The sequence below is a fragment of the Chamaea fasciata genome, unplaced genomic scaffold (genome assembly GCF_029207755.1).
Source record: "Chamaea fasciata isolate MVZ Bird 193981 ecotype frontalis unplaced genomic scaffold, bChaFas1.0.hap1 SCAF_2, whole genome shotgun sequence".
NCBI classification, from domain to species: Eukaryota; Metazoa; Chordata; class Aves; order Passeriformes; family Sylviidae; genus Chamaea; species Chamaea fasciata.
In genome coordinates, this window is record NW_027094087.1 from 39,509,762 (window position 1) to 39,530,830 (window position 21,069).

The following is a 21,069-nucleotide window of genomic DNA, read 5'->3' on the forward strand; positions in this document are numbered from 1 at the left end:
GCACTTACATCCTCTCACAGGTCTTCTGTCATGTTTGTCAGCCCAGTCTAATGGCTATTTCTGCATGAGCAGGTAGTTTGGATCAATAGGAGAAGCAAAAATTTGATACTATCCACACTGTCCACTGTCCAAAGTTTCTCTTTGGAATAGACCTATCTCCATTCCACAGATGGATTCCTGTGGAATGCTTTTAATCTGAAAAGCAATTCACTCCTCAATCATCCCTTCTAGTTTAGTATCAACTGAAGTTCAGGTTGCTAAACTCAGGCTCCTTCATTTCACTAACCAAGCCCACAGGGAGTGGGGACGCAATGAGGCAATTAATATCCATGTCTTGCAGCAGTTGAGATTTTGTCCCACAAATTATGTCCAAGCAAGGATTTTGTCCCACAGATTATGTCAGATCATGAAATGTACTTATAGCTGGGAAATTAAATTAAGATTTGAGGGTGAGGTCCAGTTCCAGGTTGAGATGCCAAAATGTGGAAAACTACAATATAAATTAGACACCTGCACATTTTAATAGAGGTTCAACTGACTGCTGACAAGATCCATGAATTAACATTTTGTCATGGGTGCTCTTTACAAAACCCATGACACATTTAAAATAGAAACGCATCTCACGTGCAGTTTTAATTTTACAAACAGCCTCTAGAACAAAAAGTTTTCTTTCCTCCTTGGTCATCATGTCGATCCTTCCAAGTGTCAGCTTGATTAGAATAAATCTTTCTGAATACTGATGATGGAAATTGTCCTCATTATTTTTCCTCAGTACTTCATGTATTAATACTTCCATAAAGGCAGGTTGCTATCTGATATATTCTAGGGTTGCATTTTCCTTTACTGCATGATCCTCTTAGTTCAGAGTCACAACTACTGGTTTTCTATGAATCTGGTCCTCAGTCGCTGTGTCAAAGAACATTTTATTTAATCAAAAATTTTAACAGCCTTTTTGTATCATGATCATTTTGAAAAATAATATCATAGTATAAAAAACAATTTCTCTTCCAAAAAAGAAAAAATCTCTTTTTCAACCAGTTTCTTAACATTCCCTAATTTTTGAATTAAACGTATTTATCTAGTCATGTGAATTTCAGCATGAAAATCATACTTGAAACCCATGAAAGATTAGATCTGGACTTATTTTCTCTAGAAAATAATTCTTTTTAGCAAATATTATAGTAATTTAATCTCATTCGGTGTACTTAACCCATGTTCAATTTTATCTCAAGTCCACTTGCTGTTATATCTTGATTACTCTTTCCTAATAATTACTGCTAAAATCTTGTTGCAGTTGATCTCAAGACAACAGAGTTTTGACATCAAAACATCTCATCTCTTGACTCGTTAACTCTTATGTCTTTTTCTTCATGTTATTAGACAGATGAAAACTCTTTTCTACAGAGACACTGATTTTGTGCCTCTTTTTTTTCTGAAACCTTCTATGGACAACATCCATCTCCTTTTTGTGATTACAATGATTTTTCCTTAATTTATATACAAAAATCTCCAAACTCTCACCTCGATCTCTCAACCATCCTTTCTCTATTGGTTCATCTATCATCATCTTTCCCTCAGTTTCTAGTTAGTTAATAATTTAGGGTTGCTTCTTTTCTTGAATTATCCTTAATTCTACCCCAGCCCCATTCTCCTCTCTTTTCATCCCTTCTATTTATGAAGTTAAATACTTTTTAACTTTTTTTTGAAGTTAAAAACTTTTTGCTATAATACTTTTTTTTTATTAAAATATGTAGACATGCTACACAGGTGGTCTCTCCGTGGCTGAGAGATATTGGCAGGGAAGGAAGGGAAGTCTATGTTCCTGCTGTGTGCAGCAAGTATTATATGAATAAATAAAGTATTTCAGTTTCCATCATAACCAGACCTCTGGCTTTTATCCCAAAGACACACAAAAAAAAAAGGGAGGACAGATGAGTGCTAGGCACCTTAAGGAAAATGATAATTTCTGAGCCAAATAATTCAACAGCAAATGTGTTTGTAATTCCTTTGGGTAAAAGATCCATCCTTTCCCTCATGGATAACAGAAGCTTTTAACTACATAGAAATGTAATTGATAATATCCATAAGATTCATTAGATAATCTTCCATATGCATCTAACTTTCTTTTCCTCCAAGGTCAGAATTTCAAAACTGTTTTATAACAGGAGTTAAACTGTGTATAAACTTCTATCATTTGCAAGCATCAAAAGGAATAGCCTTTCGTTTTTCTGATCTTGTCAGTATGTTGATGAGAACTATCACTGTTCTCCAAAGACTATTTCCATACAAATTATGTCATCAGAGCATTGGAAACTGGGCATGTTGATAGATTTATTTTGTTTAAATTACACCAAGAGAAAATGAAGTAAACTTGCATTCCTGCCAGTTTCTAAATCAGTGTGTTTCTTCAAAGGTGTGACTTATCATTACAAAATTTCAAGGCTTCTTATTTGTTGGAAAAAAAAATCCAAACACTCAAAACTCTAATACAGCAACATTTGCCTAATACGATAATGTTTTCTATAAAATTACTTTTAGGTAAATAATGTGGCTCAAATACTCGTGTGTATTTTCTTTAGGGAAAGATGGGAAATGCGTCATCAGGTTGTACTGGGGAACCCTAGAGTTGACATGTCCTTCCTCTGCCCCATTCACTTTTAAATCTAGTATTTTCTTCTACTGTCTGCTGAGAGCAGTGAGTGGTTTCACATCTGAAGTGAACAGAAGCACATTTTTCACTGGAATGAAATTCTGTTTTCTCCACCATAATGTTTATAAACCTCAGATATTAAACCACCATTTCTCACAGAGTCAGAAAATAGGGGATATTGTTCTTTTTCTTGAAAAGAAAGAAAGAAAGAAAGAAAGAAAGAAGGAAAGAAAGAAAGAAAGAAAGAAAGAAGGAAAGAAAGAAAGAAAGAAAGAAAGAAAGAAAGAAAGAAAGAAAGAAAGAAAGAAAGAAAGAAAGAAAGAGAAAAGATACGCAGTCTCATGCTAATGATTTAATTTGAGCACATTATTGAGTTTTAGGCCTATGTAAATCGCTCCTAGTATAAATCAAACGACTTTGAAGTTTAACACATCCAGCCTATAAATGTAATTCCTTGCCTTTTGTGCTGCTGAAGAGCCCAACCCAGTCCTGTCAAAAGTGACATACTCCTGATTAAATACTTCTCAGGAGTAAAACACAACATTGTACTCTCCATGATTTCTGATCAGAGACTCCACAGAGGTTTGCCAGCAGAACAAGTATCAGTCTATACTGTATCAGTCAGAAAGTCCTCTCTGGACAGGTATATCTAAAAATCCAACCATCCCTGAGGTAGAGCCACCCACCTACTTAGATTCTCTAACTCATAGGTTTTACCTTAGTTTTCAAATACAGGAGATAGAAGCACCCCATGTCTTCCCCCACTTCTATGGAATACCTGAAAGAATTTACTGATGATTACCTGCTTCCAGTGTCCATGCTTCCTAATCTGCATCTTCCAAGACCTTCAAGGGAGTCATAACCACTACCTAACCTGGGAAAGGATACACAACACCTGCAAGCAGGGCTTGGATTAAGTGCCTTCTAAGAGTTCTCATATTCCTTCTAGGCTCCCAGTTCTCTGTCAGGAAAAGAGCCATGATAATTTACGGCTCTTCCAGGCCTGCAACTCTAAGACAAAATAAATTCAGGGTCTTTGTCATTTTAGAAGAGAAAAGATGTGCTGATTTACATGCTTCTTCATGGATTTTGTTATTAATATTGTGTAAGCAAAACCAAAATTTGAAACTCCTAAATGCGAGCAGCTGAACATTTCTCATGAATATGCTTTACTGGGGTTACTTACCAGGAGGTATAGTTGACCTGCAATTACAGACTCAGAGAAAAAAATAAAAGCCCATCTACAAAAAGCAAAGATTATTTAAGTCCCTTTGCTACACTGTGCTGTGATGCCATAAATCATGTTTTGACCAGATGTAATTAATTTTATAAGTTTTTTTTCCTTCTCTTCTTTTGAATTTTGCTTCTCAGTCTCCTCAGATCTGATTTCTAAGGTCAATTTTTTTCTAGATGGAATAGTCTTTTCCTTATATTGAAATGTGATTTGACAATAATATAGTGGTGAAATTCTGAAGACAAATTATGAAGGATTACCTTTTTTACTGTTCTACAAAAGTCTCATTACAATTCACCCCAATAAGTGTCATAGGATACTAATCCACTGATGTTTCCATGAAATTTTTGAATTAAGGAAGGAGTAGTAAAACAGATTTATTAAAACCTTTTTGAAACAGAAGATAATTCAGTTATCATCTTCATCATCCCTTGCTACAGAGGCAGCAGTCTTTAATCCTATCTATTATCCCTGAAAGATATCATCATGGAATTTGGCTGGTAGGATGGGAGAGATATTTATATATTTATGGATTTATCCTTTCCAGGATAACTATTCTTCCACACGGGAGTCTGCGAATCCTGAATGCTTCTAAGTCTGATGAAGGGCGATATTTATGCCAAGGTGTAAATGTATTTGGATCTGCAGAAATCATTGCATCACTGTCTGTTAAAGGTATGAAAAAATGCTTTGACAATAAATAAGATTTTCTGACTAATATTTAAATGTTACTTAGAATTCCCAGCCAGCCATAAAACAGCATTCTCCAGGCTGAATAAAAAAGCATTTCCAACAAGCTAAGTGGACTAAACTCCATCTGGTCAAACACTGAATCAGACTGCATACTCCAGCTCTTGTATTGTAGATGTGTCATAAGAATTAGTATATATATTAAATCACTCAAACTATAAATAATTCTATCATTAAAGGAATCAATATCCCTTTTAACATATTTTATCTTTGTGTGTCTTATCTTTATAGCTCACTTACCCCTAACATTTTCTGCACGAAAATAAACCTTTAAATTATAGAAATAATTGTATCTATATAAAATCCAGAGTAGAGTAGTGCCTTAGAAGATTAATAATAATAATAATAATAATAATAATAAAACCACAGCATAGCAGTCAATTTCTGAACCTTTTTTTTTTTTCTACTGAATTTGTGGTATTTCTTTGCAGGTGTTCAAGCCTTTTAACTTAATTTTTCAAACTTCTTCCTATATTTAGTAATCCAGGAAACATCCTTTATTATTTAATGTGAAAAAACGAAATTTTCATGCAATCACAAGATTCCAGGTGCTGCAGCCTGAAAAAATAATAATAATAAAAAGTTGTTTTTCCTGAAACTAATAGAATTAATTAATCTATCTCAGATGTCCTATAGATTGTTGTTTAGGATTCTGCCTTATTGACTCCATGAAACTCCCTGTACTTTCTGATCCCCAGTGTCATGCTTCAGTGTGAATTATGAATATATTTCAGTATTTGACTGCCTTAAATTCATACTAAGAGCAAATGTAAGCTCTGAGTAAACTCAGCAGTACTCAATCCTATTGTTTTGGTCTGGCACTATAAGTAGAGTTCCATCTGACTGTTCCTTACTCTCTGTTTCAAGAACCTACAAGAATAGAGCTGACTCCCAAGAAGATTGAGTTAACGGTCGGAGAGAGCATTGTCCTCAGTTGCAAAGCCCTCCATGACAGCACAATGGATGTCACCTTCTTCTGGACACTCAATGGGCAGCCAATTGACTTTGAGAAAGAAGGTGGACACTTTGAAAGCATCAAGGCAGTAAGTGACCGTGCATTTTTCATCTTTGTGCTGGGAACTATTAGAAGTTTTCATGCTTTTATATGTCTGCCATTTACCAAATTTTGACCAAGCTGAGAGATAATTGGTTTCTGTAATATTGGAAAGAAGTGTTAGATAGAGGAGGTGCAAACTGCAGATCACTAGAATTACTCCAGGTAGTTTTCTTCAAGATGACACTAAATTTAGACTTGCACATCCAATTACTAGTGATGTAACGATAAGCTTTGTGAGAGAACAGAGACGAGTTTTCATCAAATCCTACTTACATTCTTCTGTTGATTTTAATATAGAAAGGATGCTGCTATAAGCATTGATGTCTCTCTCTCAGATAACATGGCTGTTGAAATGCCCTCTCCTCCTAATGCTTTACTTGCCTAGAATATATTTTAATATCTGAATAGCAAGGGCTATATTTACTAACTCCCCTGCATGAGGTACTTCCTGACTGTGTAACTATTATTTATGTCAATAAGAATCATATGGACAAAAATATGCATACCAATTTCAAATATTGCCACTTGAGTCAAAAAGAGTTTCATGTGATCAAATGGTATGATAAAGTTATTCGAACCTGTCTCATGTAAAATGATTTGAACATTTCTTAGTAGAAACAGATCTTTTAATGTGAACAAGTTTGGAAATGGAATCTACAGTCATTTAACTGAATCTTCCAACTAATGAAATGTAAATCAAATTTCTGTGCTATGTTAACAGAAAAAAATGAAGTTCATAAAGGTCGGGAAATTTTAAAACTTAATGTATCTCATTTGAGTACAATACAGCAAAGTTAACTTTACATTAAAACCCTTGTCAGCTGCAATCAATTTATTCTTCTGCTTGCCTAAATGGAAGTCATACTCTTTATGAAATTTATATCCACTTGGTAGGGGTTCATGTTTTTAAGATTTGAGTTTACTTCATTAAGCCTTTTAATTGAACAACATTAGTAAGGTATATCTTAGTGGAGAGGTTCTTAGCATAGTTATCTTCATCTGAGGAATACAACACTCAACACTATTTATGTAAGAAGGAAAACTTTCACTCTTTTTTAACTTAAAGGTCATTCTTTGATTCAAGAAAACACCCTATTATTACAATTTAACTTCAAGTCATTCCCAAAAAAGTGAAATCTAGAATATGTTCGTTGGTTCTTTCCATGTATTTCAGCATCTCTCTTCAAAGGAAATTTTTTATCACTGGGAAAAATCCACAAGTTAGGAAATTTTCAAAATAATTTCATATCTCAAGTCAAAAAAAGCTAATTTAATATCATTTATTATATGAAAAAATAGGGGTTTGTAGATCTCTTTCAAGGATTCTTCAGTAATGTCATTTCTACAAGAGAAAGCTCTCAAATTGATAGAAATAAGTCTTAGTGAAAGTGATCAAAGACAACATCCAATTTTCAGACAAATTTTCATGCAAATCTCACCAAAATTACTGATTGCTTTAACTGTCCTGACATGATTAAAATTTGGCCAAAACTTGGTAGATTTAACCAGCTAATTGAGTTTATATACCTCCTCGTTACTAGTGCTCTAGTGCTGCTAGAGCGCCACTGCTACTTTAGTAAGTGAAAATAGTGCTACTCACAGAATCACAGAGTAAGCCAAGTTCGAAGTGGCCCACATGGGTCATCAAAGTCCAGCTCCTGGCCCTGCACAACACCATCCCCAAAAGTCACACCATGTTCCTGAGAGTTTTGTCCAAACACTTTCTGAACTCTGTCAGACTGGTGCTGTGACCACTGCCTTGGGGAGCCTGTTCCAGTGCCCAAACACCCTCTGAGTGGAGAACCTTCTCCTGATACTCAGCCTAAACCTCCCCTGAATCACCTTCAGGCCATTCCCTTGGGTCTTGTCACTGGTCATAAGTGTGAAGAGATCTGTACCTACCCTTTTTCTTCCCTTAATAAGGAAGTAGACGGCAACAAGCCCTCACCTCAGTCTCCTCCAGGCTGAACAAGTCTCTCATAATGGAGTCAATTCTCAGTGTCTAAATGACTAAGTGACTAAGAGGATTTTAAAGAGTAGTTTATTAAGTAAAAATCTGATTTGTTTTTCTCTTCAGAGGGGCATAAGTATTTTTTTTTTCCTAAAACGTGGGTTTTAACAAACAGCAAACTTCATTTGATCAGAAAATATAATCAGTCTGGAAATAAAGGCATTATATATTTTGTAAAATATTACAGAATTAGATATCACTGTTAAAATCATGTTGAAATAGTGAAATAATATGCAAATTTAAGGAAGTACCAAAATGAAGCATCAAATCCCAATATTTTTAGACTGGACTAGTTCCATTTGCCTTTACAAGATGGTCAGGCCATGCTTTCTTTACTTGCATTCCTAACTCATTTAAATGGCAAGACATTTCTCTTCATCCTAAAGAGAGAGTGGAAGTGTTGGCTTGGATCAGGTGGAAGGGGACTGAAAATAGCTGTTAGCAACTTACAGGAAGGATGAGGGGTGGGGAGCTACATTGCTCCTCAGAACAGATGTAACCAAACATGGCCCTCTTAGGACAATCATCATGGAAATATTCTGAATGCTGTTGGAAACAAAATGTGACACATCTTTCGATATTCTTTTAAAGTAGTGGTTAAAATATCTAGATTTTTGCGTTGTCCTGAAATGAAGCTGGATCAGTTGAGAGATGTAAGTCTTGAAAGTCATGATAGTGACTGTGGTAATAGAGCAATTTTTTTAGTGTTTTGACATAATTCCCATACCTACTCATTTATAGAATATTGTCAGTTGTACCTCATTATCATTTCTGTTAACTAAATAAAATGAGAAATTAATAAAAGGGTTAGAGAAATGCATTTCTTTATTTTATTAATATCTAAAGCATGACCAGGTACCAGGGACAAAGAAAGATAAAACTCCTTTTTTGTTGTGGTGTAATCTCCTTTAACCTATGCAGTTTCAAAGTTGAGATACACAGTGTGTTAAAACCACAGGTTTATGAATGAAGAAAACAGGACCTCTAAGTTTAATAGAGTTGTATCTACATCCCTTACTTTGCTCCTCTGAATGAAACACTTCAAAATCATATGAGCTGATCCCAAAGAAAATGCTTTTTAATGGAGTACATTTAAGAAAAATAATATCTTTTGTGTGACTGAAGTCACAGAGTATTATGTCCATTTTTTCTGCATTCATTGATATTTCATCAGATAAAAGTATTTTCAGGCCTGCCTGCAATTTGTTTATTCATATGAAATCCAGACAAATTAAACACTATTTAAATGTGTTTTGCTAATAATAAAACCACAATAAACTTCTCATCACTGGTTGCAGTGCTCATACCTTCACTGTGGCAAACCCAAGTGTTAAGTGTGATGAGTATCTTGATGCTTAATGCAATGTTATAAAAACTATTGCCAAAGCAACATTTATTTGGGCTGTAGATAAGCTTTAACTTACTAAAATTTCATGATCCCTAGACATTAAAATTAAAAAGAAAATCTTCTCATAGCAATAAATATTACTTGGCTTGTTTTGAAATTATATGAGTCCCCTTTGTACCAAAAAAAGTGCTATAATTTTTCATATTGAGAAGTAATTTTTTTATACAAGGTATTTTTGCTGTTCTTTACGGAGCTATCAATGATTTAGTACCCATACCTAATTAGGTACTCAGGGGTTTGCCTGGCAAAAATATAAGTGATAAGAATGTCAATTTGTGCATAAAGGGAATATTAAGGAAAATGTACCAGCTGAATTCCACTGGGATGACTGAAGATTGTAGTCTAGGAAAAGAGAACATCTCAAAGGTTGTGGACATGTAACTTCACAGTACATCTGGTGGAAGAACAGTAATGCCAAGGGTTATAAAAAACCAGAATCCTTTGGCATTGGTAAAGTCCTATTTTGTCTAACAAAAGATTTGATAATATTTCAAGTTCTCTGAGGGATAATCTGTGTAATTAATAGAAAAAAATTTGCATGGAAGTCTGAATTTCCAATTTTTTTTTTATATAGCAAGACAGTATCCAATAAACTCGGAAAGTATAGGCCTGCTTGCTTCTATTAGGATAGTTTTGATTTTCTGTCCCTTGTGCCAAATCTAGAAGTCCTAGTCAAAATTCTATTCAAAATGTGCTCTCCTAAAATCTTTACTAACCTTAATTTTCTCATAGACATATCCCTTTTTCATCTAGAAATATCTGATTTTTTCAGTAGATTTTCATCCAACTATCATCGTTCCCACTTTGTGCTTGAAGGCTGATATTGTTTTTATAGCAGCCAAACAAAATGATTTACTGTGGTTATCCACAGACTGGTAAGAAACAGCACTGCTCTTAATGTCCCTCACCTTGACTTTTCAGACTCAGGAAAGTGATTTGGTCTGAATATGTTCTTGGTCTTTGATCTTAGCTGAAACTGACACCAGGGGAAGCAATAAGCACATCTTGTCATGTTACATTTTACAATGGTTATTTGTTCACATGAAAGTGAGTGGAAATCTACTGTTTTTCTTCAAAAAGGACGGTAGGTACAGATTGAACAATGCATTTAATTCCTGCCAAGTACTGGAGATTTCAATTTGATAACCTACAATTTTGGCAAGTGCATAAATTTGTACATTTCTTTGTATTTTCAAGTCACTCCCTGATTTCTTGTAGTACTTTTACCATATTTGAGAAATTAGGATTAAAATTTCCTAAGTGTTTCTAAATAGGAAGGGCTAAGGGGCTGAGTTCTACACTACATGAAATCAATTAAAACAGCAGACTGTTAATAATAATGACTTTCCTCTTTATTGGATGTAACCCCAAACAAGGTTAATTAAATAGGGGGTTTACGTAACACCCCTTCTGCCTCCCCACATGAGGAAAACAGCAATAGCTGTCAGAAGCCTTGCAGAAGGTGACAAGCTCTATGCACAGTGAATTTCTGTTCAGGGTAAAGCTGCCATATCAGCGTCATTGCTACCAATTTGTTTCACTGTCTGTTGCAATCCATTCCTGCTGCTGGAAGAGGCTGAACACAGCCATTACTGTCAACTCTAATCTCCAGATATTTCAGCCCTATGCTCAATATCAGGTTTTGCCTACTTGTCATGCTACAGCAACTACCTACCTGAGCTATCAGGAGCAGTTTAATTTTTATTTTTTAAATCTCGTCTTCTGGTAATAAATAGTTACTGTGAATTAGATAGGGTACTAAATGGAATAAGGATTTCTTGAATTTGAATTCTTTAACTGGTAACCACAAACCAAAATCCAGACACAACAAAGACCACAGTGAAATACAGCACTTTACCATGTGTTGCTTCCAGGACATAAACAGTTCTAGTGAACTGATTGAATTTATTTCATGCTGTGCTAGAAAGAGACACTCCAAACATTTCCTAGAATCAAAAAAAGTATGTAAATTGCTGCACACAAGTGCTTGTGGCTTTGGCTATTGACAGAGAGTAAGGGACAGAGATGATAAGCAACATCTTTTCTTGTTTAGCCTAGAGAAAAGGAGGCTGAGGCTTGCCGTTTACAGCTACTTCAGAAGAGGATGTAGTGAGGTGGAGATCTGTTCTCCTGTCCCAGGTAACAAGTGACAGGCTGAGGGGAAGTGACCAGGTTGCACTAGGGAAGATTTCAATCAGAAAATATTACTTCACTGAAAGGGTGGCCAGGCATTGGAACAAGCTGCCCAAGGAAGTGGTGAAATCACCAGTCCTGGAAATGTTCAAAAGGACTGTGGATCTGGCACTTGGGAATATGGTTTAAGGGGGAACACAGCAGTGCTGATGGGACTAATGGTGGGACTCGATGATTTTCCAACCTTTGCAATTCTCTGAACTCTTCTATTTTATTTTATTTTTGACAAGGGAGATAATCAATAATTTTGGAAAACGTGAGCCCCTTAACATTTCTGGCAAATTTCTATTAAAAATGATTGAAATAAGTCATGAAATACAGTACGATAATTTTTACTGATTTGTTCTATTGTGGTATTTTGTACCTTTTCTTGTTTACAGAAAGCATTCTAATGCACAAAATCTTCAGAGAAATAAAAGACATTTCATGGCAGTCCATTCTTCCCTCTGTTTGCTTGCAGCTGATGGATCATTAAACTGCTTGGAACAGTGTTAATCTGGGCTATAACAGCGGAGTCGATTGTTTCAACAGCTGATCAATAGCAGTTCCTAACGAAGCCTCCATTTAGAGCTCTGCTGCCAATTTTACACTTGCAGCTCTGCAACCTTTCTCCTCAGCTGTTGTAGCAGTGCTTTCTAAAGCCTTCCTGGGAGTACTTCTCCATTTCAGTTCTTACACTCCCAATCTTCCGGTTTTATTCCTGAAGCCTTGCACCTGCAAACCTCAATTGCATCATTACAGAGAATTGTCATAGGAAATAGCTTTCACTGTCCTGAGACTCACCTCTACCTCTTGCCCCTTTTTTTTTGTCTCCTGTTTGGTAAACCAAGACACAGCATGCAGCACAGTAGATAATATTCACATAAATACTTCATAAATGTTATCAAACAATATACATACTAAAAATCTTAACAATCAATCTTTGTGTAACAACTGCTCTTAATTAATATATTCCAATTAACATTAGCAAATAGGAATTTTAAGTAGGTCCAAAAGAAACTGATATAACAGTACGGGCAAAAAAACCCAGCAAAACATAATCATCATTTTCATTGTCACCTACTGCACTGGAGGGACCCTCTAGAGTATTTTCTTCTTTTTTCTCTGGGTAATAAAATCTCAAATGTATAGTCAGCCTTTTTGTCCTGAAGCTTGCCATTTCATATCCCATCTCTTTTCTCATTCCTTCCCATTCTCATCACTTTTTCCATGCTTTCATTAATTCCTTGATTTCACAAAACTACATGACATAACAACTGACAGCTGATATTCTTTTAACTTTATCTCTTTTTCTATCTTCTTTCAATGGAATTAACCAAACTCATTTGCAGCAATTCAAGATGCACTTGGGATGCATTTGAAGCATTTCAAGCTGATTCCAGTTCTCCCTATCCACTCTCAACACTCCATCACTCTTTGGTGTCCATTCAAAGCCACCGCTGCTCACCAAAACAACTCTTTTCAAAATTCTTGCCTTGTCTATGCAAATTGTTCATAAATACTGCCACTCTAAGGGTTTGTACTCCCTCTGGACAGTTCTTAAGGATTTATAAGCCTAAAGCCATCTTTTTCACTTCTTATAGACATGGGAAATGCAAGTTGTTTTATCGGGTATGCCCGAGTCAATCTGCACCAGCCTGGATACTGCTATATTACCATTATTATCCTACCACATACCATTAATAACAGCAAAACTGATAACAATGATTTCATCTTCCTTGTTCCAAATGTGCTTATATGATTAAAAGACAGAGCTCAGAATATAATTTTCCATTATCAATATGTCAATCAAGAGATCTTCTGCTTCTTAGAAGATCAAATATTTGCAATTTGTAATCATCACAAGCATTAGACAGATGTAGTTGATATGTTCAAACCTTAGAATTCACATGAAATGGCACTTAAATTGCCCTAAACACAATATGGACAGAATTTGGCTTCAAGCCAACAGTCCACCAATAATGAACATATAAATTGTCGATATTATTTAAAAGAACTTTATTGTATTGCAGGTTCTCATTTACTGTTGTTGTTGCTCACTTACTGGTACAAAGATGACACTGCCATAAGTTTATTCTGTATAATCATTAGTTTGCTTCAGATGAACTCACCAAAATAAAAACTCCATTGCTGTTCAAATATGGCAAAAAATCAACTGTGAAATAAATTTTCAATCTAATCTAACTGAATTTCATTAATAAAGGCTATTTTGCTAAATGAAGTAATGTATGAGTCAGGAATACACCTATGCTGTGTGTTATATGTAAGAACACCCACATATTTTAAATGATCATTTAAATTGAAAAAGTTATCATTATCAACCCAGGTCATTCTTGTTTAGGATCAAACCTCAGTCCTTTTTATTCAACACAGCATTGTTTTATTGTTCTTGGTTTAAACACAATAGAATCTTTTTAGGCTTTTGGTACCTCCCAAGCACTCTCTTCTGTATAAAAACTACTTTGTAGGAAAGCATCCTCACCTCTCACTGTCAAGAGATTCAGATGACAGGCAGCAAACTTTGAAAAACCCCTGTAGTCATAGTAAAAAAGTGGCTCAAACTCCACTTTGGCTTTCATCATAAAAGATTTCCTGCAATGGTAGGCAGTGTTTGCCCACTCTTTTCTTCCCTTTGATTTAAACTTTTGTTGAATCATGATCATTTGTAACGTTCTCATTACCCATTTTAGACACATTCTTCCCAGGCAAAGAGACAGTCTTCACTGCATGCTGTCCAGGCTGAGTTCCCAGCCTGAATTCTCTGCACAATAAGAGGCAGTCCCCAAGCCCTTGCAGTGCAGAAGTTGAGAGCTGTGGGTCAACACGTCATCTCTATCAACTACCCAGTATTATGAACTTCTTTGGCTTTTTGTCCCTCTTTCCAAGATAAATCAGAGCTACATTCAAAGAACTGCAGCTGGAGTGCAGAAGGAAAGTATGACAATGAATGTGGAAAATGAGCAGCATTAGAAGCAGACTAAATGAAAGCTGGGTTTGAAACAATGACAAAATAATGATATTTCATATATATTTTCCACATATGGTTTTGTAGTTTGAGCATATATGATAAATTATGTAATAATCAACCCAAGTCTAATTCTTTCATGGAAGAGATAGGGAGAAGGGAACAAAAGACTTACTCGATGTTAAGAAAGTGCTCTAGGGTGTAATTGTGAGCTCCATTTCAAATGCAGGCAGATTAGAAATTGTTCTTGTGCAAAGTCTTCAGGAGAAAAGGTTGGATACATCGAATGGTCCAGCTTGGTTTAGAGATAAAAACTCAGCAAATGGACAGATTAACAGAGAGGTTTCCTAGCAACTGGCTCAGGACAATGAACTCACTCTCACGGGAAGAGTAAGTATAATTCTCTTCATCTGAGGGAAGAAACATATGTAAAAGTTGTTTATTGCAAAGCAACTTACAACAGTTAAGATCTAGTTATTAAAATTAGAGAGATGTCTTTGCCCAAATTAAGGTGCAAACGAGACCATATGTCGAAGTCATTAGTATGGATTTTCATTTATCAGTAAATGTGAGGGAGAGAGGAGGAGATAGAGAGAAAGAAATAGGAAAAGAGAATGGGGGCAGGGAGAGAAAGAGAATGACAGAGAGACAGCAAGTGTGTCACCACTGCATAGATTCACTACTTCTGGTCTCCTCAGTGGTGAGGGTCCCAGTCTAGTCAAAGTAATTGTCACTGTCTTGAGCCATGAGGGGTGGGAGAAACAAGAAGTCCACTGGGTTTATATTTACTCAGGTTTGGGTGGGCATGCCCAAGTACCTCCTCTGAGGCAGGGAATTTTACACTGAATGATGTAATACTTTGGGACACTTCAGGAGTGATCATCAGACACTTCAGGAGTCTGATGGTTTACGACACATTCTAAGACTAAGACATCACAGCTGCCTCTTATGTCAGTGAAACTGAGTCAGTTAAGTCAGTTATGCCCCCCCCACCCCCACCCCAGAAAGGGCGAATACCTTTGGGCTGTGTGTGAATGTCCTGCTACTTCTCTGGAAGGGAATTTCCACAGCCAGTCACTGCTGTAAGGACTTTGGCATGATGAAAAGTAGGATCCCAACTTGCAGGATCTGCCTTTTTTCAGCCTCTTCCTTTATCTTATCCAACACCCAGCTGTAGCCTCTGGTGATGGTGTGCACACCCTCTGCACCTAGGCAGTTAAGTGATTGACTGAGTAATTAACTAGTATCAGTCCAGGATCCCACAACAACCTCTTAAGATTTATGAGATGAGAAAAAGAAAAAAATCCACACACGAGTTCCTCTCTGTGGGTATTTGAGATGACTGAAGAAGTATTAATTCCCCAACAGTAAATTCTCTGAAAATTGTCTTATTTTACCTTTTTTGTTCCTGAATATACCCCAACATTAGGACAATGGTGCAAAAGATAAATTGCAATTATGTCATTACTACTGAGCAAAATATGCATGTTATGTGCTCCTTGGAGCCTTTTTGAATTTGGGAAAGTATTTCCACATCAAAAGCAAATGTCAATGCACAGGTGGCACCAATTTTTTTTTTTTTAAATTGTTTCAAGCAATACTTTACATGTAAAGCTAATTAGATACATTGCAGACATGACTGTGACCTCAGACAACATGCCACACTGAAGCAGAGAGAGCCATAGCTTGAGATATCATTCAGCATTGGAGCTGCCCAGAACCAGATGAATGGGATGCTTGGGAGCATACTATGAATGGTACAATAATTTGTAGTGCTGGAGAGAAACATTAGTCATGATAGATAGCATTCTGAGCTCTATTATTATTTATTTGCTGCTTAATGAAGATCAACAGTTTACAGCAGATCTGTAGCTGATGCTGACCTTGAAGGTTACTCTATGCTTTCCTGAAAATCAGTAAAAGTTGGTTGTTGAACCTATCGGTTTTGTTTTGTTTTCTTTTAAGTTTTAACTTCAGAAAATTACAATCTACATTTCACACAGTAAAAGTTTATACTGAGATTAAAGTTCTGATATTTGGTTAAATGGATAATAGATGATGCTCACAACACCAAGGAATACAGATTTTTCTAGTAAAATGCTGCTTTGAAATAACACATTTCTTGCAAAATATTCCCTGTCATTAAAGAGCATAAAATCAGTGAAATAAAAGGCAGCCTTTGAAAATATACGCTTAATAGCATCAAAATTTAGACCTAGACAAAAAAATTTTAATGCCACTAACTTCAGCTTTGAATAAAATTGAGACCACAAAGTTGCTGATGCATCAGGCTGTCCGGAATCCTGTTAGCCCAGGTGAGACTTTCTTACACTGTTTGCATCGATATCACCCAGTTTTGGTCTTCCCACAAGGTGAACTGAATGTCTCTGCTTTGCTGAAGCTTCACATCTTTTTCCACTGGCAGAAGTCTAGAAGAAAAGAAAGCTTCTGATCTTAGATGCTTTTCTTAATGGAGTCTATGCTGCATTCCCACTTAGTATGTTTTTCTTTTTTAACTGGATCGTAATTGTTTAAGTTTAAGCAGGAACTACAGTGACAAGGTGCAGAAATTTCCTTAAGACTTAGAAAGCCAACACATCACTTTAACCTCCCCCAGAACTTTTTGTGGCCTAGAGCCTCTCATTACAGGATAAATTAATGAACAAATAATTTGTCTTCCAAGACTTGGAAGAGTCTGTAAAATTAATGAAGACCACTTTATAAATGCCACTGAACAGCAGTAATGCAGTTGGGTTTTTTTAGAGTCCCTGGTCAAATATATCTCCTACTTATCTAAATGGAAGCTAAAATGTGTCTTTATTTTCTTGATCATGATCAAGAATCCAGTGTCTGAAAATATACCTCTCTGTATTAAACACATTGAGTTTAATCTACTCACACATATTCAGGAATGCTGGCTGCACATCCTGTTATGTTGTAATAAAAGTGTTTCATAGAGATCTATTGTACTGCTCTGCTCTCCTCTTAGAGCAATGATTCTTTCAATTGCTCCTTGTCTGCCCAGTTACACAGGTGTGCAGATGAAACAAATATATATTTCTTGATAAGAATATTAGGATTTACACATTCATGAACCCTCTGGAAGTTAGAGTGGCAGCCAAATTTTTTAACAGCTCCTGAGCAATGAAATCAGAGAGTTGCTATCCATTACACTATTCCTCACATTTAACAACTAAACACATATCAGATGTAAATCACCCTCAAGAGAGGACAAATGTGAACTGGTTCTGGTCTTATCCTTTTAATAATTAAAGCTTTGTACTAAGATCACTAATGATCTTGGGCAACCCATTTCAATAGCTAGTAAATGCTACTGTTACACAACTTAAAAAAAATTATATCCCGAATTTGACTCCTGGTAGGAGTCTGTGCTCTTCTTTTGCATTTTGAGCTACAGAGTACTGATATCCATTTCCATTGCTGTGATTTCTCATATGCCAGAGCGAAAATATAAGAATTGCATTATGGCCTGACTGGTCTGAGTATCTTCCCTTCAGCAACATCATTATCTAGGCTACTTCAGAAGGCAAAACACTCCCACGGTAATCACGCTCTTAGATCTACAGGATTATTAAGCTATAGATCATGCCCATATTCACTCTGGGCTCAGAGGCAGCCTTGATGTCTCCACCTCTCTTTTTCTTCTTTGCATTTGAATATTTTGCCTTGATGCTGCATGGAATATTACGACAAGTTAGTTCAAAAAATGTAAATGAAGAGAAGATTGACTGAAGAAGTGTGCCAAGATGTGCTGCAAAGAAACCCTTCTGCCTAAAAAGAAAAAAACCTAAATTATAGAAGATTGGATCTTGAAATGAATCCCATTTCATCTTGTCATTAATGACCTTGGCATAAAAGAAAGAAGTATGCAAATGACGATTGTATGGTACAAAATTGGACATCTTACCAATATAGCAGATGATGAAAATAACAGATGGGAGCAGACAAAAAATGCGAACCTACGAAGAACAAGGTCATGCACATATGAACAACTGGTTATAAAGTGAGAGCTCATAACTTGCTAATGAATAAGGATAAGAATCTGAGTGTGTCTACATGAGCACAGAATAAGTGTCTGCCAAAAAAACAGGCAAATGTGAATCTAGGTGAATTCAGTGACAGATTTCCAACACAGCTAGAGAAGTATCAACACTTACATCCCTAGTAAGATTTTATTTTGAATGCGGGGTACAATTCTATTCACTCAGAATCAAAATTGGAACCACTTCATGGGACAGAAATATATAGTTCAAGGAAAGACTGTCAGTGTGTGCTTGGTTAGCAAAGTAGACCAATTCTGAGAAGGGATATACCTATACTCAATGTTTCTTAAAGTGAACTTTGGGGAATTGTAATGACTGTTGGATTGAATTCTAAAGAATGAAAATTTGAACTGGTTCCTCTCTTTATACTCTCTCTATATATTTTGCAGTGTTCAGATTTCAATACATACAGATTTCATCAGGAATTATGAGAATCTGATCATATTTTCTCAGTCATATTTAGCATTAACTTCCTCTATATTAATAAAAAAATCAATTAATATTATCTTTCAAGTTATTTTAATTTCAGCACAGTAGCAAGATGCATTCCAAACATCACTGCATTGCAGTAAAGAGGGAGAAGAAGAAAGTTCTTAATTTCTAAGAGGACTTTTTTTAATATCACGGATAGCATCCGAAATATTTCTGTTCATCTCCTTAATGAATTTCCTTGTGCTAGTTGGAATAATTCTCTTTGAGCATGCAAATATGCACAATGTGCTTTAAGCAAAGTCAAAGTTATTAAAAACCTAAAATTCTCTTCTTTAATCCCTATTAATAATTGCATAAATGCACTGTTCTGATAATCCTCACAAGAGGGTATTAGGACACATACATTTTGTAGGATGAAAGATGCATTCGAGAATTGCTCAAACTGTACAAAAAACATTTTTGTGAACTACCTTGAATACGGATTTACTGAGTTTTAAACTGGCACTCCATCCCTGTTTCAGCAAGCGTCCTCTGCAGATTTAATGATCAGGAACATCCTCCTGATGCACGCTGGGAGATATGGTTGCAGGGTCCAGACCGCAGCGGACACCGTGTCAGATGAGACAGAGCTGCTTGTTAGGGGTGAGTATGCCTGTGGTTCACCCCTGAAAACACAATCATCACACACAGTTTTACTAGGCACTTATAAATAAGTAAGCTTCAGCTCTGCTATGAAGTGGTCCTCAGATTTTACATTATTGAAGTCATTTACGATTAACCTGCTGTCTTTGAAAGCAGTTTCACCATAAACTGACCTGCAGACATTGCAAAGAGAAACAAAGGACAGTGGGTTAATAGACAGTTTTAAGAGAAGTAACAGCACAAAAGGTACACCAGATTAGCAAAAATGCAGACAATTAGCCTTCACAGACCTGTGTAAGGTAGGTATAATGAGTTCTTTGTTATTTTATGTGATGTTTTGCATTCCATTTTATGGTCAAGCCATTCTTTCAGCTTTAATAGTTCAGGAACATCCATTCATTTCCTAAGAGGGGTACCCATGCAGCCTTTTGTAACATTATAGATATGAACAATGAAACAGAAGCCCCATAATATGACAAGAATTTGGGTTTTTTCACACATGGAATTATTACCACCAATTGTCTACTGCATCTTTATGCCCAGTCTTATTATCTGTTAAATCGTTTTACCTGTCATTGAACATTCCTGATTATGCACAGGAACACGGAGTCCTTTTCCTGAAGGACCCCAGATCATACCAAGGATCCCAACTAGTTTACAGTAAAGAAGAGTACCAGCACCATCTGTGCCTTCCATTAAGCTGAGTGCTTCTGCATTCTGCAGTACCTCTGTCTGTGTGTATGTGTGTGCATACACACACGTGTGTTCAGTGCCTGAGGGGGTCTGAGGATTTAATTCGGTTACTGGCATGGTGATTGGTGGGTCCGGCAATGCCAAGAGAGATGGATCCCTGCTAGGGAGCATAGCTGGGCAGCCTTACTGTGGATGACACATTTTTGAAATAATAAATCAAGGTAGATATTTTCTTAATATTTGAAAAGCTACAGATTTTAAAAAAATAATAAAAAATTATATGGGTGTTATAATCTTTCAAAAATATTTCTTTTACCACATTCCACAATATCTTTAGACTTAATATGTTCCTATCCACGACTTTTAGGGTAAATATATATATGTTTAAAATGACAAAGAATGTTTCTGGCTGACTGCAGGGCTCTTCACATTTTCATGAGAGTAATAGTTAAATATTTCCATAAAGACATTTTGAGGACCATCAGATTTCTATGAGTTATGGCACTATCGGGATGGTTGTATTCAGTTGACTCACCGTGTAATACCATTTCAGCTGCCTTATGAAATATGATTCATCCTTCTGGGTTATGCAAGGCCTTTTGTGTTATCTTTGTCTGTCTCAGACAGGGGCAGAAGGCTCTATGGATAGGCAAGGCAATCTCAACTTTAAATTGAACTTTTGTCACAAAAAGGTCTTAGTTATTATCTAGGATAGACTGATTACAAAATTAATTTTAAGAATATTGGTTGTATAAATCAGTTTATTGAATTTCCTGGAGAAATGAAATTCTTCTCCAAGAAAGAGGTCTGAGATTAAATTTTTAAAAAGGCATTGTAAGAAGTATGAAGATGCATTTATGTGAGTCTCATCACCATGTCACCATGCTATTGAAGTAAAAGCTTATAATTGCTTTGTAATGGAATATGAATTCAAATATGCTTTGCTTACAATTTTCTCCTTTTCCTGTTT

General features: G+C 35.9%; 1 protein-coding gene across 3 annotated transcripts in view; it reads left to right on the forward strand.

Moving 5' to 3' along the window:
• The window catches only part of CNTN5 (contactin 5), a 598,136-nt gene that overhangs the window by 530,722 nt on the left and 46,345 nt on the right, over positions 1–21,069 (forward strand). For all 3 annotated transcript variants that reach the window (XM_066175731.1, XM_066175732.1, XM_066175733.1), the window contains 3 exons: positions 4,432–4,559; positions 5,502–5,677; positions 19,286–19,406. In XM_066175731.1, coding sequence (XP_066031828.1) covers positions 4,432–4,559; positions 5,502–5,677; positions 19,286–19,406 — 425 coding nt within the window. The remainder of the gene's footprint in view (positions 1–4,431; positions 4,560–5,501; positions 5,678–19,285; positions 19,407–21,069) is intronic.